The 22,583-nt window shown below is 39.8% G+C and overlaps 1 protein-coding gene across 2 annotated transcripts in view; it reads left to right on the forward strand.

Annotated features, from left to right (window-relative positions):
* Positions 1-22,260, forward strand: part of Dennd4a (DENN domain containing 4A) — a 105,029-nt gene extending 82,769 nt beyond the window's left edge. For both annotated transcript variants that reach the window (XM_036192230.1, XM_036192229.1), the window contains 13 exons: positions 462-593; positions 2,100-3,205; positions 9,349-9,538; positions 13,171-13,265; positions 14,278-14,453; positions 14,542-14,688; positions 16,216-16,414; positions 16,651-16,905; positions 18,586-18,703; positions 18,810-18,836; positions 19,272-19,434; positions 19,571-19,635; positions 21,644-22,260. In XM_036192230.1, the coding sequence (XP_036048123.1) occupies positions 462-593; positions 2,100-3,205; positions 9,349-9,538; positions 13,171-13,265; positions 14,278-14,453; positions 14,542-14,688; positions 16,216-16,414; positions 16,651-16,905; positions 18,586-18,703; positions 18,810-18,836; positions 19,272-19,434; positions 19,571-19,635; positions 21,644-21,780 (2,810 nt within the window). In that variant the 3' untranslated portion in view covers positions 21,781-22,260. The remainder of the gene's footprint in view (positions 1-461; positions 594-2,099; positions 3,206-9,348; positions 9,539-13,170; positions 13,266-14,277; positions 14,454-14,541; positions 14,689-16,215; positions 16,415-16,650; positions 16,906-18,585; positions 18,704-18,809; positions 18,837-19,271; positions 19,435-19,570; positions 19,636-21,643) is intronic.
* The last annotated feature ends 323 nt before the right edge of the window (positions 22,261-22,583 follow it).

Raw genomic sequence — 22,583 nt, forward strand, 5'->3', positions numbered from 1 at the left:
GGACTTTGGTGTCAAGAATGCAGAACTGGGTTTTTTGGAGTCTCATTTGTTTGGAGATTCTGGAGGGAGGGGTTGGAGAGAGACAGGAATGGGGATTTCCGGATCATGCAGGGGTGAACTGTAGGTACGAACCAAACAAATATCTTTATTTAAAGTTTGTTGGTGAATTGTGATTTATATTTCCCCTTTTCTTCCAATCCAAAATCTGTCTTTTACAACCAAAGAGAAAATATAAAATTCTTCATGAGCCTTATATTTGACCAGTTCTTAGTAATTTGCTCCACATTTGATGGCCTTTAAGTGTAATGACTTATTTGTGGTTGACAAGTGTGTAGAGAAGCAGTTAGTATATTCTTATCACCAGTTTTCATTTGAAATATGTAAGACTAAAAGCTTCTCTTCATACAGTCTGCGATGCATATAAGTTTAATGTTGTTAACATTTCCCTTTTGTCTCTACAGTGTCAGAGAACGAGAGTACAAAAGGAAGTGCTGACTGCCTTCCTACTCTGAGTTACCAAAGCTCTTCAACGATAGTTCGCCTCAGTGGCGCCAGCAACAACAGTGCCGATAAAACAGCTGGAGAAGGTGGAGGTAAGTTGAGTAGTGCACATTGGCCATGTGCAGAATGAGTTCTATCTGTGCCTACTAAATATGTGTTTTTAAAATGTTTTAAAATTCCATTTTATTGTATTTCACATATGTTCTACATGTGTGTAGGTCAGGAAACAACTTAGGGAGACTTTTTACCTTCTGAGTCCCTGGGATTGAACTCAGGTGGTCGGATTTGGTGGCAGATATCCTTCCTCATTAAGCCACCTCACTGGTCCCAGTAAATATATACTTTTTAAATACCTTAATGCACTAGAATTATCTATTAGAGTATGTTTGTGTGCCCTCTCCTCGTAAAACTTAGGAGCTTGGGTTTTGTGCTTTATAATGTATTAGCTCGTGCTTTTTTTTTTTTTAACAAGGCGTAAGGGTGCACCTGTGGCCTAAATGCTGCCTTTTGAGTTTGTACTATTGGGACTTAGAAGGGAAGGTGTGTAAAAAAAAGGGGGGGGGGGAGTTGTGAAGCTGAGGGAACCATACACCTAGCCAGTTTTTAAATGAACCACATGCTTTTGTAATTAATGTGGTTTGTCAAGACAAAACAGATAGTCCTTCAGATAGTTTGAGAAACTGCTGCCATGGCCCTTGGCACACACCTCTAATCCCTGCACTGGGAGGCAGAGGCCGCTGAGTCTCTGAGTTCTGACCCACCTGGTCTACTGAGGCTTTGGGCCCAGGCTACTTGGTGAGACGGTCTCTCAAAATAAAGTTTTGGCCAGCGGCAGTGGCACACGCCTTTAATCCCAGCACTGGGGAGACAGAGCCAGGCAGATCTCTGTGAGTTCGAGGCCAGCCTGGTCTAAGAGAGAGATCCAGGACAGGCTCCAAAACAACACAGAGAAACCCTGTCTCTAAATAAATAAATGAATGAATGAATAAATAAATAATGAATAAAAAGTTTTTCTTTTTAAAATATTTTCATTTTACAATACAACAATTACTGTATTAAAGCAAAGGTAAAATCTACATGTATAGTCAAAAATTTGAAGATTTAAAATAATTTTTACTTGTGGATAAAATTACTCTAGTTACCATTGGTCTGATTTAATGTTTGGGGGCTTGTTTTGCATCTTAATAAGAGATGGCTTAGACTTTCATATTCATCCAGCATAGTTGCAATTGTACAGCTGTTACTAAGTGTAAATTTATTTCTGTTAAAATGCAAATCTGAATTGGTAAGTTTTATATTTTTAAGCAGTGCATTCTAATGGCCAGAAGCATAACCTTTCTCATTAGACAAATCTGAATTTGAATCAAGTCCTGTTACTTAAGAACAGGATAACTTTGTCTAAATAGTTTCTCTCTCTTCATGTGTGTTTTATCTGCTCTGAATGTTGGAATGTTCATAGCAACAAGAGCAGTGAACTTTAGAGTGGAACCCGGAAGCCAGTGAGCACCTGTTGTTACCATCCCCATTACTAATATTTTAAATATTTAAGATGACATATTTGCATTTTCATGACTGAAAGCACATTTCTTGTTTTTCAGAAAGTACACCTGATCTGCTTTTAATGCCATCTCTTGAGGATACCAATGAAACCCAAAACATGCGTAGCAGATGCTTCAGGAAAAGACATAAAAGTGACGATGAATCTCATTTGCACCAGCAAATGGCCTGGGGAAATAGGAACCGTAATCTTAGTGGCGGAGTTCTGATGGGATTTATGCTGAATAGAATTAACCAGGAAACAAACCCTGGGGATATGGTTGAAAAATTAGGGGCTGATGCAAAAATTCTTTCAAATGTTATCTCAAAAAGCACAAGGCCAAATAGTCTTGACATTGGAAAGCCACCTGTAAGATCAAAAAGAGACAGCCTAGAGAAGGAATCTAGTGACGACGACGATGACAACACACCTTTCGATGGTTCTAACTGCTTGGATAAAGTGGATTCTCCTGTTATTTTTGACTTAGAAGATTTAGATACTGAAACGGATGGATCAAAAGTAGGATGTGTTGCTGCCCGAAATCCCAAGAGGCTTCAGCGTATGAACAGCAGCTTTCCAGTGAAACCTTCTGAAAAAACAGATGTTATCACTGGATCTGACCCTCTCTCTCTCTTGGTTGCTGAGACTGAACAGCAGCAGAAGGTGGAAGAAGAAGAGGATGAAGATGATAGCAGAAGCATTTCAACACCATCTGCTAGACGCAATTTAGCTGAAGAAATTGAGATGTATATGAATAACATGAGCAGTCCTTTGGCAAGCCGTACACCAAGCATGGATTTACAGCGAGCATGTGATGATAAGTTCGCTAGTAAGAAAAGTCCAACATTGGTCAAGGCCTGCAGGAGATCAAGTTTGCCTCCAAATTCTCCTAGGCCAATGAGACTTACCAAATCTAAAAGTTATACCAAAAGTGAGGAGAGACCAAGGGATAGACTGTGGTCTTCACCAGCCTTCTCACCCACTTGTCCATTTAGGGAAGGTTCTCAAGAAACGCTAGCCCATTCATCACCCTCATTTAACTTAGATACACTGCTGGTACCTAAACTAGATGTGCTAAGGCACAGTGTGTTCTCTGCGGGGAAAGGAGTTGCAGAGAAAGCAAGCAAATGGTACTCAAAGTTCACCATGTACACCACGTCATCAAAGGTAGGTTTGTTGGTATTTGCTGCTTTTCTTTTCTTAAGGTGCCTTTACCATTACCACTACTGAAAGCTTACTTACGAGTATATCTGTCTAACCATTCTCCTCAAATACAGCTTATAAAAGACAATGAGTTTTTTTAAGATTTATTTGAATTGACATGCATGTGTATGTGCCTATGTGAGTTCATGTGAACCATTATGTGCAAATGTCTACAGAGGCCAAGAGAGGGTATAGGATTCCTAGAAACTGTAGTTACAGACAGTTGTGAGCTGCTGTGTGGATGCCAGGAACCAAACCCAGGTCCTCTGCAAGAGTAGTAACTGCTCTTAAACAGAGCCATCTCTCCAGCCCCAAAACAATGTTATTGTTGTTTTTAACTTGGAATATTTGCCTGTTACATGAAAGGTCTGAATTTCAGTATTTCCTTCAGAATGTATCTTTTTCTCAGTGTCTAGTATGTTTCCAAAAATTACTAACCAGGCCATGCTGTCTCTTCCTGGTTAGGATGAAGTAACTTGTGTTTCTCCCAAGAGCAAAAATGTAGATGAAATATAGAAAGTGTGTGTTTAGAGTCATCCGAGAACTGTCACAATTACAGAACAGAAAGGTAAGATTCCAGAAAGAGAATTGCAGGAAGGAACTAAAGCAATAGTCATTTCCCAGAAGGCATTTCCCTAATTGTGAGCATCAAGCATAGAGCTGCCATCTTTGAGAGGAGAGGGAGAAATGAGGAGGAGAGGAAGAGGAAACAAAGTGAACACTTGAGGGCTTCAGGTACCTGGCCTTTGGAAAGCCAGCACTGTCGCTTGGCCCATGACATTCAGGATCTGATCAGACCTGCTATGTCTAATTTACCAGTGCAGCAGCTACATCTCTCACCATGAGGTCTGACGCAAGAAGGTCAATAACCAAGCTCTTCACATGTTCCTCTGTCACCATCATGTGTCTTACAGTATTAGAGAAGGGCATGTCTCTGGGCCTCTCCATCATGGTAGATTAGGTTTTAAACAGGAAATCCATTCCAGCATTCCAATTTTACTCAGCCTTAAAATCCCTTCATCAATACTAAGCCAAGGGATATCTGGGATCTCCAGCTACTTCTAAGCAGGCCATCTTTTGACAAATACTTTAGCCAACCATTCAGACTCTCAGCACCTTACTTAACTGTTCAAGCTTTCACACTAATTTATCAAGGCAACTCCACATAGTTAAAAAGGAGGTTTATTTTGGAGTAACTTGTCAAGCTTTCACACTAATTTATCAAGGCAACTCCACATAGTTAAAAAGGAGTATTATTTTGGGGTAACTTACAGCCAGTAAAGGAGTTGATTACAGGATCTGGGAGAGGTGAGGTGCAGTCCAGCAGTATTCTCTGGAGAACTCTGACTTGGTCTGCCTTCCAGCTTCCAGGATCACCAGGAACTAAGAGGGCCGGCACATCTGGATCTCAGGTCTTAAGGGTTCCCGTCTTGGCCCCACCCCAGGGTCGAATCATAGGTAGGCATGGCAATTACCAGAAGCCTCACTAGGGGTAGTACTTCAGGTCAAAGCTGGAACAGCTACCCACTACACTGGATTGATTCCCTTAGGCAGGGCTGGAGAGGGCAATACTGTAAGATGTGAGGAAGCACATTTTCCAAATACTGATGTTCCATGAGACAGATAAACAGAAAGCCTCTGAAAAAAGAGTTCTTAGGAATCCCATGGTGAGAAGAGCTAGCATCTATGAATTGCCAAAAGGGAGAACTTTGTTGAACAGGTCCCTCAATGCTATAGGCATATGCCTACAGCTGAGGATTAAGCTCAGTGGTAGAACTCTTGCCTAGCATGCAGGAGGCCCTAAACTCAATCCCCAAAGCCATGTAATACCTCTTTGTTTTACATAAAGCAGGCTAAATGCCCTGTCATATTGTATAACTATTTTAGTTATTGAATCTAATGTTGATAAATCTGGGCCCACTTTCCTGGTATGCCAATTGGCATTATAGGTAGCCATTTTGTCCCCTTTGCCAAGGAGTTTTCTTTTGACTTAGCATTCTGTCCTGTCGAGGGGAGCAAGAGACGACATTCTCTCAAAATTGTGGAACTGGTTTTTCTCAGGATTAACAATAATAAAGACCATGACCAAAAGCAGCTTAGAGAGGAAAGAGTTTATTTAGCTTACATGTTCCAATTACAGTCCATCTTTAAGGGAAGTCTGGGCAAAAACTCAAGCAAGATCAGAGTCAGAAACTGTGATGGAAAACTTCTTACTAGGCTTATTCCCTGGGAGTTGCTCAGCCTGCTCTCTCATGCCACTTAGGACTGCCTGCCCAGGGCTGTTACCATATCCACAGTGGGCTGGGCCCTCAAACATCACTCATTAATCAAAAGAATGGCCACAGACGTGCCTACAGGCTAGTCTGATGGAGCCGTTCTCTAAATTGAGGTATCTCTTCCTAGATGACTGTAGTTTGTGTAGTTGAAAAAAAAAACTAACCAGAACAAAGACCCTGTCTCAAAACAATTATAACACAACAACAAACAAGCAACCCGCACACCAGGTGTCTCACAACCACCTATAACTCCAGCTTCAGGCAGGATCTGACACTTTTGGCCTCTTCAGGAACTTGCGCTCATGTGTACATACTACATCCATAATTTTTTTTAAATATAAGGTTCTTGACATTTGAGGAGCAATACTCAAGGTTGTCCTCTAGCTGTTATATGGACCCATCCACAAGTCTAGCAAAAAATATTTTTCAAAACTTCAATTAATAGTTTGGATCTGTTGTGATTAAATGAGGCCACTTCAGCCCACCCTACATCCCCTTCCTGATTACAAAAACTTCAGACAAAATATAAGAACAACTAAAGATTCTACAAAGCAAGTAAGAACTGATGGAGGTGGAGGAAGAACCTCCACAGAGAGGAGTTTCCGGTTTCTCATCCCATGCCTCCTTGCCCCAGGGGCAGTCACAGTGGGCCTTTAGTTACATAGTAGCTCAAAAAACTGAGATCCCAGGAGAACCCTCACTCTGTGCACAAAAGAGTCAGGGAAGAATGCCTTGGGGCACTGAAGGGTTTGAAGGAGACCCATTCAAGTCTCAGCTTACCCCGTGATTTACACACAAGATAGATGATGCAGACTAACAGAAGACTGAGTTCTAACTCCACCTACAAGAAGCAAAACATAGAACACAGCCTAAATGTAATTTAGTAATGTTTACTAAAACAAAAGCATCCATGTTCCCCAAAGTATTATAATAGTACCTGTGCTATGCAAAGTTAACATTCACAATAGCCAAGATGAAATGATGATGATGATGATGATGATGATGATGATAACAACAATACAAGTGGGCATGGTGACATGTGCCTGTAATCCCAGCACTTGGAATACAGAGTCAGAGGAATCCAGTTCTCAGCTACATTACATAGCTTCAGTGCTAGCCTGGGCTGTATAAGACTTTCTCTCAAAAATGATGATGTGAAGAACTGAAAGGCTGGAAGTAGTGGTGCACACCTTTTTGTTAGAGTGACCAGGACTCTGAGGAAGAATTCTCCTTAGGCTTAGGCTAAGGGAAGTTGTCCTCTGACCTCCATGAAAACCATTTCTATACACATTACATATGATAAACAAACTATTAACAACCAAAGCCAGCTATTAAAAGAAAAACAGCCGAAGTTATGTAGGTAAACCCTGTCAGAGAGAAGAGAGGGAGGGAGAGAGAAATCCAGACAAAACAGAAGCAGGGGTATAACTCAGTGGTAAAGTGCTTACTTATCATGAAATAAACTCAAGAACAGGATGCAGATAACAGCAAAAAGAAAAAAAAAAGACTATAAGAATGCATAGATGATGGGGGGCTGGAGAGATAGATGCTTAGCAGATAAGCACTTGCTACTCTTGCCGAAGATCTTGGTTCAGTTCCTAGTGTCCACATGGTAACTCACAACTGTCTAGAATTCCAGTGCCCTTTTTAACCTCTGTAAGTACTCTGTACACATGGCCCATATGCAAACATGCAATGAAAGCACACACACCAACTGAAATATAAGTCAGTCTTTTTACAAGTGCACAGAGCCTTAGAGACTTGTTAGACAGTATGAAAGTATAAATAGGTAGAGTTGTCATTTCAAAAAGGATTGAGAAAAGTGATTATTGCCAAAAAGATGCTTGAATTAGTAATTCTGTAACTGGCCACATTTGGAAAAAAGATACAAATTTACAGACATGACACAACACACCATACAGGAAAGAAAACCACATCTGGGGCCACTGAGCTGGCTCACTGCCAGGACAGGCACTTGCATAAGCCTAGTGACCGAGTTCAGTTCCCAGAACCCATGTGAAGGTGGAGAACTGACCTCCACATGAGCCATAGACCTCCAAAATAATAATAGATCCTTTTAAATACATCTGTACTTACTGTAAGCAAAGGGCTAACAAAGCCATCTGTAAGAAAACAAGCCAACTTTTTAATTGTTAAAAAATATTAAAGAAAAATTGCTAAAAGAATAAAGATCTGAATGGCCATGTATTTTTGTCATAAACCCATGAAGGGAAGAATTCAGTGAAAAAGCATCTTTAACATGTTGAAAGAAGACATGCCAATTCAAAGGCTCTTTCCAGTGAAAATACTCTTCACAGGTTTAGGTTTAAAAGGGGCACTCACAGATAAGTAAGGGAAAGAGTGGATGAAAAACAGGCTTGCTTTGTGAACTGTGCTCAAGGGAGACCAGCCTGAGAAAAACAGAGAAACTGTATCTTCATGGAGGAAGGAAGAAACAAATTGTAAACAGTTGCCAGCATAATGGATGCCTTTTGCCTCCTAAGTTCCCTAAAGCGCTTATAATAGCTGAACACAAAAGTTGTTGACATTGTAGAGTTTTCAGTATATGACTTCATAATTTACTTCCGTTGGGGCTGGTAGCAGGGTGGGTCAGAAGGTTGAAGCACTTGGTACCAAACCTGAGGACCTGGGCTCACTCCTGGGACCTCCATGGTAAAAGGGGGAACTGACTCCATCAGGTTATCCTCAGACCCCCACACTTTTGCTGTGATGTGCAAATACTTCATCCCCCTCAAAACACATAAATAAAAATTTTAATTGAATTTAAAAATTGAACTTAACTAAATTCTAAAATCTTAGTAGGAAACTTTCTTAAATTTTTGAAGTCAATTTTTGTGAAATTTATTTTCTGAATGTTATAGCATGTAAATTATATCTCAATAAGATTTTGTTGTTGTTTTTTTGTTTTTGGAAACAGGGTTTCTCTGTGTAGCTTTGCACCTTTCCTGAAACTCACTCTGTAGCGTAGGCTAGTCTCGAACTCACAGAGATCCTCCAGCCTCAATAAAAATTTTTTAATGAAAGCATATTTCCTGACCACAATAGAATCCAACTAAAATTATTAGTAAGTGTGGTGTCAAAAAATCCAAAATTCTAAGTAATTTATAGTCAAAGAAAAAGATGGCTAGCCTGGAGAGGTGGCTCCATGATTAAAAGCACTCACTGCTCTTAGGACCACAGTAGGTTCATAGTACCCACATGGGGGTTCACCTGTCTGTAACTCTGGTACCAGAGGATCGGATGCCCTCTTCTGGCCTTCATGAGTGCTGAACGCACATTGTGTTCAGACACACATGCAAGCAAAACAGCCATACACATAAGTATAAGTAAAGTATTCCTTTAAATAATGAGTATTTTTAAAGGCCAGCTGCAGAGGCTTGTGCTGGTCATTAGAGCAATAGAGAGCCAGAAATCCCAGGAGCTCACTGGCCATCTAATCTGTCCTACTTGCCAAGCTTTAGGCCATGAGAGACCCTGCCTCAAAAAAAAAGTGGATACCTGCTGAGGAACAACACTTAAGATTTCCTCTGAGCTGTACACATGTATACACACCTAAACAAAATGCATACACATGCCTACTTAAACACAATGCAAACCTAACACAGTGCAAACACACACACGGAGAGAGTTGGACTCCAACATATTTATCCAGAGTAGTATGCCTTTGTAAAACTGGTTGTTTTTCTTGCAGAAATTATGATGTTGACCATCTGGGTAGAAGGTGGTAGGTAGTTGTTTCTATTTAAGAAGTGACTTTTAGATAATTATCTTTAAATGTGAAGGAAATTAAGATTATAATTATGTTCTTAGGATCAAAGTTCTGATCGTACCAGTCTTTCTTCAGTGGGAGCCCAGGATTCTGAATCTACCTCTTTAACAGATGAAGATGTCTGCCATGAGTTGGAAGGAGCCACTTCCTCCCAAGAAAGCAGTGCCACTTCAGGGACCAAGGGAATTGATGTCAGCCGCACAAGCCTGGGAAGCTCTGCCTCCTTAGAAGGTTCGCCCAACTTCTGTCATGCTGCTTGTTTGCACAGTCTTTCCTTCTTTGTGATTTAATTGTTTTTCAATCGTAAAAGATTTGCATGGCAAAGAAATAAAAATAGGGCGGAGGGGCAGGGAGACAGGTCATTTTCAGAGAAGTCTGGCTTCTGCCCCTTCACATTATTTGCTTCTGATCTAGAAGTAACTGTTTTTCTCACTTTTTGTTTTATCTTTTCACTTGAAAATGTAAATACGGGTCTTTTTATATATCTTTGCTATTTTGAAACTCAAAAGGTAACATGCACTAAACCACCCATAGTTTCTTTCTCTGACCAGATCATCATGGTGTCCTGAATCATCACTAGTGAAAGCCTCTCATCCATTTTCTCAGTGGCTTAGTTCATCATGTGGCTATATCAGCTTATTTTAACCACTACCTACTGCTGAACATTAAGTTTCAAGTCTGAATAATGCCACAATACATATGTGTCTTTTTTTTAAACCAATGTATCTTTCTGAGATAATTCCTAGTTTGTCCTTAAAGTAGTATTTCCAAGTTCCTTTCACAGATGAAACACAATCCTAATTAGTCTTATCAATAAAAACCAGGAGTCAGATATTGGGGTAATGACCTGAAAGGTCATAGAAGCAAAGGAGCAGCCACTAGTGACTTCATTCCTCTCAGGATCCTCAGGCCGAAAAGGGGAATGAGATCCTGTTTCCACCTGCCTTATATTCCTGTCTCAACCTCCTGATTGTGCTGGGATCAAAGGTGTGAGCTTCCCAAGTGCTGAGATGGGATCAAAGGTGTGAGTCTCCCAAGTGCTGGATTAAAGGTGTCAGCCACCACCTCCTGGCCTCTATGGTTAACTAGTGGCTAGCTCTGCCCTGTGGTCTCCAGGCAAGCTTTATTTGTCAGAACACAAACAGAATATCACACAACATTTTCTCCTTTTGTCTAAATAAAAAGCAAAGGTTTTAACTAACACAGGGAGATTGCTCCATTATCTTTCCTATCCTGGTGAGTCCAAAGTGTTGTTCCTAATTCACTGTCTATCCTAACTTGCACTACCACATTTCTATATCCCCCTTTTCTTTTTTACAGTGAGATCCCTAAATCTAATCTCCTTTGTTCAGCTTTTTTCTTGACCATTACCAGTAACAACTTGTACCTAACTCCTCTCCCCTTAAATGATAATAAATATCCATGACCCATCTTTTGGGGATGTGAGCATAGTTCTCTAGATTACTTCCTGTTGATTGGGGGCTCTAGTAATCTTTGGGGAACCCTGAGAAAATTCAGAATTATAGACAAGTCCTGACTGGAGAATTCTGTGAGGCTGGATCATCTCAGCAGCAGCCTTGAAGCTGTTCTGGATACAGAACTCAAAGGAAACTGCAACAGAGGTGCTCTGAAATGTGGGATCATCTGGGCTGTCTGCTCCCATCAGAAATTTCTCCTTGATCAAACCTGATTTTTCTTAGCCCAGAATGAATCCAGAGCCTCTCATTTCCTGTGGAAATAAAAGCAGAACCTCTTTCCCAAAGTAACATATCTTCTGACTTAAATTTTGAAGTCAAGATAATTTTAAAATAAATAAATTGGTTTAATTTAGTATCTTTCACAATCAAATGTCTCTCAGCAATTATCAATTGCCCATTAACAGTCAAAAAATCCAAAGACAACACAATAAAATACAGAATGTAGGCTATTACTCTATTCCCTTTTTAAGGACTTTACTATTATTTTTTAAGATTTATTTATTTATTATATATACAGTATTCTGTCTGCATATATGCCTGTGTGCCAGAAGAGGGCACCAGATCTCATTATAGATGGGTGTGAGTCACCATGTAGTTGCTGGGAATTGAACTCAGGACCTCAGGAAAAAGCAGCCAGTGTCTTAACCTCTGAGCCATCTCTCCAGCACTTACTATTATTTTTAAATAATTTTTTAAGGGTTGGGGATTTAGCTCAGTGGTAGAGCATTTGCCTAGTAAGCGCAAGGCTCTGGGTTCGATCCTCAGGTCAAAAAAAAAAAATTTAAATCTATGACTGTTTCTACCCTTTCTCTACTCTCTCCCAAACCTACACACAATTTTCAAACATACTGTAAACTGTCTAGAGGTTTGTTTGTTTTGTTTGTCTGAATCTGTCTTTATTGCATATCTCTATCTTTTTCTAACTACATGAACTGCTAAGCAGTGAGGATAGGACCTCTGCCTCTGTCCTGCCTGGTTCTCTAAGAACCCAGCTTCATGGCAGAGTCATTGGTGAGAGCCATGTTCACCCACCCCCAGCTCTGGGGAGCTTCTGGGTCCACACTGCCATTGAGTAGCATGCTACCTGCTGCTCATAAACCCCATTTAAGTGTTTAGCTCTTTTAAAAGAGCCATACAGTTTTTGCTGCTAGCACTGAGTCAGGAAGCCATCTTTTAAAGGAGCAGTGCCTCTGCTTGCCACTAGTAAACAGAGTCTACCCAAGAAAAAGCAGTTACCAAGAAGCCAAGTTTTGACTCCGTTTTTATGTGTTTAAGAATCCTTTTTAAAGCCTTTTCAGGCTTTATGTGGAAATTCTTGCCCCACATTGGACGCCTTATCAAGTGTGATCCTAATTAGTCTTATCACTAAAAAACCAGGAATCAAATATCAGGGTAGTAACCTGATCATAGAAGCAAAGGAGCAGCCACTAGTGACTTCTTACCTCTCTGGATCCCCAGACTGAAAGGGGGCTGAAATCCTGTCTCCACTTCCCAAGTTCTGGGATTAAAGCTGTGAGCCACCACCACCTGGCCTCTGGTTAACTAGTGGCTAGCTCAGCCCTCTGATCTCTAGGCAAGCTTTATTTGTCAGAACACAAACAAAATATCACATAACACACAGAGGCATGCTATTTTGCATTTTCAGTAGCTGTGTGTGAGAATGCTTTGTTCCTATATTCTTGTCAGTATGACAAATTATGCTGGGTAAAGATGCTTGTTGCCAAGCCAGATAACCTGAGTTGCATCCCCAAGACCCATATGGTGAAATAAGAGTACTGACTCTACAAGTTGTCCTCTGACCTCCACATGTTTATTGCATGTGATCACTCACATGCCTGCACACAAATGTACAGGGAGAGAGAAATGCATTGACTAAGAATGTTGACCAACTTCTGTATTTTGCTGTGAGGAACACACTTCAGCTTAGTTTTTATGTGTATTTTTGTTATCAAAATGAGGTGGAGAATCTGGTCTTGAACACATTTAACTATCCCCTAAGCTAGTATTTTACACCATTTTTTTTTCATTGAAAAAGGCTTTTTCAGCTGGACAGTGACTAGGAGGCAATGGCATGTGGATCTCTGAGAGCTCAGTGCCAGACTGGCCTACATAGCCAGTTCTCGGACAGCCAGGGCTGTTAAGCAGAAAAATTCTGTCAGGGATGGGGGGGAGGCAAGGAGAAGGGAGGGAGGGAGGGAGGGAGGGAGGGAGGGAGGGAGGGAGGGAGGGAGGAAGGACTTACTCATTGTTGATTTGTTTTTTCTTAATTACTTTTGGCATGCTTAGTAGAAACAAGTTAGTGTTTCATCAGATTTTACAGAAGAAAGGATTCTTACATTGCTCCTTCTTGGTGTTCATGGTTTTGCTCTTTATTTTTTCAATCAGGATCTCTGTCAAAGTTTGCCTTACCTGGAAAGTCAGAAACTGCATCTTCCCTCAACACCAGTAATACAAATATCTTCCAGAACTATGCAATGGAGGTACTGTTTTCCTCATGAGAGCATCTTTGTATAACATGCACATTTCTGTAGTATTGATAGTCATTGTTGGAGTGACCAAAGTTGAGTATGTATCATCTGACACTTCAGAAAGTGTATTACCTCCAAGGTCTCTTTTTTTGTTTTGTTTGTTTGGTTGGTTTTTCGAGACAGAGTTTCTCTGTGTAGCTCTGGCTGTCCTGAAACTCACTCTGAGGCCAGGCTGGCCTCAGACTCACAGAGATCTGTCTGTCTGTGCCTCCCAAGTACTGGGATTAAAGGCATGTGCCACCACCACCACCACCACCACATCACACACCCACTCCACCCCACCCCACCCCGGCTGCATCCAAGGTTTTTGATACCTGTTATTTCAAGTCATTGATGTCAAGCTGGTTTATTAGGACAGTTCCATGCTTTTTGGAAATTTGTCAACATTTATATTTATAGCTTGTTATGCGTAAATTCTCTTTGAACATTTGTTTTGCATCATAAACATGATCAATTCTGTTGTGCAAACTTGAAGAAGGTGAGGAAGCAGCTTGGCTTTGTTGTCAACTTCCATCATGGTTTTCATTCTTTGTTAGTCTGACAAATGGAAATGAGGATTTCTCATTTTCTTTCAATGAAAAGTTATACTTTCATACTTTAAAAACTTTCCCCAGTTTTTCTCAAAAATATTGCTTCCAAATATTTTGTTAAATGTGTTTGCTATTTCATGCTAATTTTACATGAAGAAATTTAGATTCAGCTGGAAAATAAATAACGAGCACTGATGTGGAGTTTATGTTTCTGTGGCTTTGGTGATTTCTGTTTTCTGAACTTGAGCAGCAGCATTACAGTAGCGTACTAGCTTTGTCGTAATGTACAGTATGTGGCTGTACATGTTGAAATCTTTTGATTAATGTCAGAATCTTTGTGAGCTTTAATTTTCCTATGGGCTTCTTGACTAAAGCGGGTTTTAATTTGTAATATATGCAGTCCAGCTTGCTTAGTAAAATGTTCTCTTCCCTAGGTTCTCATCTCAAGTTGTTCTCGGTGTAGAACTTGTGATTGTCTTGTCCATGATGAGGAAATCATGGCTGGCTGGACAGCAGATGATTCAAATCTCAATACTACATGCCCATTTTGTGGCAATCTTTTCTTACCCTTTCTGAACGTTGAAATCAGAGATTTAAGACGACCTGGAAGGTAACAATAAGCCCTTTCTCCCTTTATGCTTAAGGATATTGTTTGTTAAAATGCCCTTTTTTCAAAATGTCTTTGATTCACATTCTAGATATTTCTTGAAGTCCAGCTCATCTACAGAAACCATGCACTTTGCATCCTCCTTCTCAAATCAAACAAGGCAGTCTTGCATTTCAGTATCAGCCTCTGCTCTCAACACATCTGCTCTCTCTGTTCAAGGGAATTATGACCTAAATAAGTAAGTATGACTATGGAGAACGTAACTATGTATATTATACATGCTGTAGACATAGGACAGAAAAAAAAGTTGGCCGTTTTAAGGTATAAGTTTCTGTGAAAAATGTACATTCCATAATCTCATCTCTCAACTGGTAGAGAAAGGATAATGTCTATATAGCAAGACCCTGCCTTGGATGGATGGACGGATGGATGGATTTCTATGAAAAATAAATTCATTATCTTATGCCTTTTTTTTAAAGATTTTCTTTATTTATATTTTATATGTATGGTAGTTTTGCCTGCATATATCTAAGTGCAAAATATGTACGCAGTACCCATGAAATCCATAAGAGGGCTTCATGCTCTCTGAAACTGGAATTAGGGATTGTTATAAGTCACTATGTAGATACTAGAAACTGAACCCAGGTCTTCCCCAAAAGCAGAAAACGCTCTTAACTCTATCTCTCCAGCCCTTCATTATCTTAAATCCTTATTCTTAATTAAAGTAATATTAAAGTGCTCTAATGTCATAGCTATATAAGTCTAAATGTTTGTATGTTAAACTTCATGAACCTCCAAAGTTAAAATATAGTTTACCTGTATTTTGCCTTTGTTTTTGTTTGTTTGTTTGTTTTGAGATAAGATCTTGTGTAACCCCACTGGCCTTTAATTTGCTATGTAAATGAGAATGATCTTGAACTCCTTATCCTTCTGTCTTCACCTCCCAAATTCTGGAATTATAGATGTGTGCCCATGCTTAGCTGCTTACCAGTGTTTAAAAAGGAAAAAGTATCTGTAGTAAACTTGAAGCTATAGTGACCAGCTTTCTCTCCATCTTTTTAGGAATTAATACTAACTTCTATTTTAGAATATTTAATTTTCTGTTTATGAATATTTAGTAGTGTAAGATAAGTTAGAGCTGATATAGAACTAGAAAATTAAAAGCACATATAGCAATCCAATATAAGTAATACATATTTAAATGCAGAAACTGGGCTCTTTTGCAAAAGTGCCAGATTCACCATATGTAGCTAAATAAGTGAAGCCATGTTGTCAGTTGCATGTGCAAAGAAAGAAAATGCCTATGTACTGCTGGCAGGGCCAAACACAACCATTTGATCATAACTTAGACTGTTAAAGAGTCTATGTTCACCTTCTCTCATTAGATGTCCCTTGTGTTCCACTGTCTCTCTGTGACTCCTGAAAGAGTATGTATCCATATTCTCTACTCTGTATATTCAAGGGTTAGTCATGATGCTATGTAAAAATCTCCTCACTAAATATTTTCAGTAAATGAAATGAATCTTGAATATTGAAGATTTGTTTGATATAAAGGAAATTGGGCTCAATTGCCACAATGCTTAAAATATATCTTATTTCCTAGTTGGTGACTGGATAGCACATTTTCTTTTATTTAATTTGTTATGTCCAGCTCTGATTCTAAAAAGAACAGCATGGTTTTTCTAGATAAGATGATATGAAATAAGATGAGGTCAGATAAGACAGCCTAGGCACTGATAAGATCTTTCTTTTTTAAATGTCCAAGCAAATCTAAACTGCAGGAAAATCCCTGTGCTCGAAGTATTCAGATCCCTGCTCACAGATCAAAAACAGTTGTGTCGAAATGCCCACTATTCCCAATGGCCAGGAGCATTAGTACTTGTGGCCCCTTGGATAAGGATGATCCTGGAGGACAGAAGCTCATCCCTACAGGCAGCCTGCCAGCAACTTTACAAGGAACTACAGTATGTATTTGAGTGTTTTTCTCATTTGTAAATTGATCATTTACACAATCTTGTTCCCTTGGTCCCAAAGAACATTACTAGCTTCAATTATATTATTGTCACAAAGAGCCCCGTCCCATGATAGTTCTGTTACCTTTCTACATATGGAAATCATAGACATTTTTAAGTATGCTTTAAATTTAAAATAATAATGCATCCTCATTCTTACATTTGTCATATATAATTTTATTCAACAGGATTCTTTAGGGTTAGAATGGCACCTTCCAAGTCCAGACCCCGTCACTGTCCCATACCTTAGTCCCTTGGTGGTGTGGAAGGAACTTGAGAGCTTATTGGAAAATGAAGGTGACCATGCAATAACAGTGGCAGACTTTGTGGACCATCATCCAATTGTCTTTTGGAACTTGGTGTGGTATTTTAGACGTCTGGACTTGCCCAGTAACTTGCCTGGATTGATTCTTTCTTCTGAACATTGTAACAAGTATTCAAAGGTACGAGAGTAAAGTTAAAAGGCAGTGATCATAGTAGTGTTTGCATATTCCTAATGATACAAAGTATGGTCTATTTTTATGTTTGGTATTTACACTGTCATCTGAATCATCACATAACACAGCTGTCTTCAGTTGGATTTGCAGACACCAGTGATACAGTTGTGGTTTTAGCCTTCTCAGAATAACTCAAAACATAACTGAGTTTTGTTATCACTTGAGGAATAATATAGTAAAGCTTTTTGAGTTAGTCGCCCCATACCTCTTTCAAAAATAAGAAAGAGCACCACTTTTCCGGAGGGCATCTGATTCATATTGCAAGTGTGCACTGCCATTCTCTTCATCCCTCACTCTGAATCTTACTGTGTTCATTTATTTATTTAATTGGGTTTTTTAAAATAATGCTCAGGATCGAAACCAGGGCTTCATACATGCCAGGCAAGGGCTCCACCACTGAGATGCATCTTCAGCCATTTTATATTTACATTTGTATGTGGTTTGGTTTTGTTTTATCTGTGTATGTGAGTACAGATGCATACTGTGGTCTGAGAACAACCTCAGGAGTTAGCGCTGACCTCCCACCTTTGTTTGGAAGCAGGGTCTTTTTGTTGCTTTTCTGCTGTGTACTCTAGGTTTGCCAGTCCACAAGATCCTAGGAATTCTCCAGTTTCTACCTCGCATGTCCTCATGGGGACGCTGGAATCATAGATATTCACATGACTGTGTCCAGCTTTTACGTGTGTTCTAGTGATTTGAACTCAGGCCCTCACACTTGTGTGCCAGGCACTTAACCCACTGAGCCATCTACCCAGCCCTGATATGCTGTTTTATAAGGGTGTTTTTACCTTTTCTTATGATGGACAACTGAACTTAGCAGTCTCTAAGCTCAGGAATTTTTTTGTCTTCTCCCTTGTTTTTCTGTCTGTGACCATTCATATGCTTTTGGGTTTGTTTTTTTTCTAATACATCATAGATGACTGACAAAGATATTAATTCAGCCATAGTTGTCTTAGCTGGGCAAGTGCCTTGAATGGAGAAATAGTGGGTGGAGGGACTAGGCCTTCTAGATTTATTTTTCTGTAGACTCCTGAGCAGAGACAAGATTAGCTCTGTGTGATGTCCCTTCTTGCTTACCTGATGTGCCTTGTTAAATCTGCTGCTTAGAGATCATTACCCTCTCACCCCAGCAAGTCTTCCTTCAGTGGGTATCAAATATGTAAAAATAAGAAATTTTCTGTTCTTTTTTCTTTCCTGTGTGTGTATTTTTAATTTTTTTTTTATGAGACTTTGTGCTGGCTAGTTTTATGTCCACTTGACACAATGTGGAGTCACTTGGGAAGAGGGAACCTCCATTAACAAAATGCCCCCATCAGATTGGCCTTTGGGCAAGCCTCTGGTACATTTTCTTAATTAGTGGCGGATGCATGGGTGGCAAATGAGCAAGCAGTGTTCCTCCACAGCCCTGCTTCAGTCCCTGCCTTCAGGTTCCTGCCGTGAGTTCCTGCCCTGGCTTCCCTCAGTGATGGAGTGTGGCCCGAGAGTTGTACGCTGAAACACCCTTTCCTCTCCAAATTGCTTGTAGTTGTGATGTTTTATCGCAGCAATGGAAACCGTAAGACAGGCTTTATAAAATATTTACAAAATTATGTAAAGATCAATAATAAATTTTATTTTACAACACAGATTCCCCGCCATTGTATGTCTGAAGACAGCAAATATGTTTTAATACAGATGTTATGGGACAACATGAAATTACATCAGGATCCGGGGCAACCCCTGTACATCCTCTGGAATGCCCACAGTAAGTGACGTCATAGAATGCTCACTTGAGGAGTCGTCTCCTCTTCCTTGAAAAGGCCTCAGTGTGTATAATTGACTTGCGCATCACTGTGCTTCCTGTCTTCCAGGTCAGAACCGCACTCTGCTATTTGAGAGTGAGTGTTAACTGATGGACTAGTGCTGCCGTCGGGAGGAGCTGAGCTCTTGGTGGTTCTGTTTGGGAGGGCTGCTCTGTATGTGGTGAAGGGCTGCTTGGGTTGTGTACAGTTCGGCTTGAAGAACATTGTTTGCCCAACTTATTTTTACTTAGTTTTTGTTTCCATCCCTGGCTGCTGATGCAGACTTTCCTTCAGGGGCTGGAGTAAGGAAAACTACTTTTAGTTATCTGTTTGAGGCCCCAAAATTCCTCAGGCCTATTTTTATCACTATTTGTCTTACTTTCCTTTTCATTCTTTTATTTTTAAACTTCTGTTCTTATTGTCCTTCATTGTTTTTAATGCCTTGTAACATCTTTAACACTTGTTAGTAACTGTTTATTTCTCCTTTCTCCAAAAAACATTTCCTTCACCTGCTCTTTTGTTTTTTTATAGCTCAAAAGTATCCAATGGTTCATTTATTACAAAAAAATGATAACTCATTTAACCAGGAACTGTTGAAAAGTATGGTGAAAAGCATTAAAATGAATGATGTCTATGGGCCCATGAGTCAGATTTTAGAAACACTGAATAAATGTCCACATTTTAAGAGACAGCGGTAAGTCTTCCTCAGATGCATGAGTTATTTCTCTAACCAGATGCATCCTGTTTGCTTCCCCGTCCTTCTGTAGCATAAAAGAGAACATAGGCGCGCCCTAAGGAGTCTAACCTCTTCCATGTCTTTCGGTCCACAGGAGTTTATATAGAGAGATACTATTCCTCTCACTTGTGGCACTGGGAAGAGAGAACATTGACATAGGTAATATAGTTACACAGCATACTGTGGTTTTTAAAGGGTTTTCATTAGTGGTCTTAAGTATTATCTCATTGCATTGACTTATTAGAAAAATGGTTCTTTTATTTTTAGCATCTCTTTAAGACGCGTTATTTTTAAATGATGTGTATGTGCTTATCTGTATGTAGGCTTGTGCATTTGAGTGCAAGTGCCTGTGGGGTCCAGAAAGAATAGACCCCCCAAACCTGGATGCTGGGAACTGAACTCAGGTCCTCTGCAAGAGCAGTAGGCACTCTTAAGTGCTGAGCCATCTCTCCATCCCACCGTTGTTTTTGTTAGTTTGGTTGGTTGGTTGGTTTTTAGCTACTGTAAAAGATGCTTTAGTCATGGATTGTATAATGATGCAAATAATAAGCTACTATCTCTTGGGCCTCACATTGTAGTGTGTTTCTCCAAGCACTATCTAATTCTCTACAAGTTCCTATGAGAGTGGTCCTATTACCAGTTGTATACAGTTGTATATTACCTAAGCTATTAAGGATCCAGGATGCTAAGCAACTTAATCTCAGTCTCAGGCTTTCAGTATTGTGTAATATTACTAAGGACATTAAATTTACCTGATGACCCCAGTTTGAGCGCTGGAAGACACATGATAGAAGGAGAGAGCCAAGTCCTGCAAGTTGTTCTGTAGCCTAGGTACACACACCATAACACATGTGCATACATGCACACACACACACACACACACACACACACACACACACACACAAATAAATAAATAATACAAATATAAAAATATTTAGATATGAATTGAAGTCACGAAGAGATCAATGTTTAGAATCTTTGTTTAAAAAGGAAATGTAAGAGCTGGTGTGATCCTCGGTAGGTACTTGCCATGTCAAGCGTGTTGATCTGAGTTTAATCCCTGGATCCCACATTAGGAGAGAACTGACTCCCAAAAGATATCTCCTGGCATCTGCATGTACACATCATAGCACACACACTTGTGCATATACACACACAATAATAACAATAATAATAAACCTTTAAAAGTATGATCCAAATGAATACAGTCAGAGGCTGCTGAGATGGCTCACAGTGAAGAGCACTTGCTACTCTCCCGAGAATTAGAGTTCCGTTCCCAGCACCATGTCAAGCAACTCATAACTTCCTGAAACTCCAGCTCCAGGGGATCCAGTGCCTTCTTCTGCCCCCCATGATGACCTACACACATGCACACAAACACAGTCACTGGAGGCTTGGAAATAAGAAATTTGACTAATGATTTTCACATTTAATTGGAAAAAAATGATTGCACAGAGATTGGCAGGAATCAAAACTAGAAAAAAAAACAATAAGGTACAATAGAAAGTATCTGGTCAATATCTGCCTGCCTCTGCCTCCCAAGTGCTGGGAGTAAAGACATGCACCACCACTGCCCAACAGTAAAATCTAACTGTAAAAAAGAATTATATTATAAAGGTAAAAAATTAGGGATCCTTTTTTTTTCTTAATCTTGTTTTGTTAGGGAAAATTACTGTGATTTTTTTTTTCTTTTTCTCAGTGCTAGAAATTGAACCTAGAGCTTCAGGCATGCAGTGCAGGCAAGTGCACCACCATGGAGGAGGATTCCCAGCACTTGGTTCTTTGTTTTGAGTCGGGCTCTTCTTGACCTTGTTCTGTAGCCCAGGCAGGCCTTGAGCTGATGGTCCTGCCTCAGTTTCTGCAGTGCCTTGACTGCTGGACTGTAACAGGGGCTTTGCTCCCTTACTTATTCTTGCTGATTAATTGAGCATGAAAAGCAAATTACAAAATGTGTGCATGGTATTCAGTGGTTTTTAGCACTGATGTTTGATCTGCACTACTACCTCTGAAATGCTTTGTACTCTAAGGCTCCCCCTCTTTAGGCTGGAAACATATTCTTTGTCCCCATAGTGTTTTGTTGTTGTTGTTATTGTTATATCATAGCAACTTGATTGTGGTCAATATCAGCCTTTAATTTCTTCTTTTATTTCTTAATGACATTTTGCAGATGCGTTTGACAAAGAGTACAAGATGGCATATGATCGTCTCACACCTAGTCAAGTCAAGAGTACACATAACTGTGACAGGCCACCAAGTACTGGGGTGATGGAATGCCGAAAAACCTTTGGAGAACCTTACCTTTAAGATGTGTGTGTGTGTGTGTGTGTGTGTGTGTGTGTGTGTGTGTGTGTATACATTCAATATATATTGTATAGTCAGTGTACAAAGGAACACTTTTAGACTCTAAACTTCACGTTTTGAAAAGGCATTTGTAAATGGATTGTTAGGTTTAGGTCACTTGTGTACAGAATGCTTTAGTAAGAGAACAGTGGCAGATAGGGAGAGAGCCATTTATTCCCATTTCTTTCTTCTTTAGCTCCCCTGTAAAGTAATTAAGTACTTTGTAATGAGAAAGTCTCTTTCAAAACTTGATTGCCACAGATTAGACAACTGTTTTATGGTTTCTCTTAAAAGAGACAGGTAGGAAAATCATGTATGGAACCTAAACAGAAATGTGAGATCAAAGTATCTCCTGTTTTCATGGACTACTCAAATGTTTTGACCATGAAGTTGTATTATACATATTTTAAATTGTTTATAGTAAGTTGATATTTTTTTAATTTTTAAATTTAATATAGCAAACTTAAAATGAATTTAAACTTATGAAGCAAGTGTTTATTTTCTTTGTCTCTGCTCTTTGAAGTAATTAGCACAGCTGCAGATCTCTATATGTGTATCTACCTATATATTTTTTTTATTACTTGAGAGAATGAATTTTAGCACATCAGTGCTGGTGTCAGCATCCTCCTCGGATTGCGTGTTAGCACCCCTAAGTCTGACCACTGAGAGGGAGTGATGGAAGGCAGGGCATGAGCCCTGTGCAGGGAATGTCAGACAGGGTGCCTCTGCCATGGCCCAGTCTCCTCCAGTGTGAGTAGATGCAAACA

Source organism: Onychomys torridus, chromosome 7 (assembly GCF_903995425.1).
Source record: "Onychomys torridus chromosome 7, mOncTor1.1, whole genome shotgun sequence".
In the NCBI taxonomy this organism is placed as follows: Eukaryota; Metazoa; Chordata; class Mammalia; order Rodentia; family Cricetidae; genus Onychomys; species Onychomys torridus.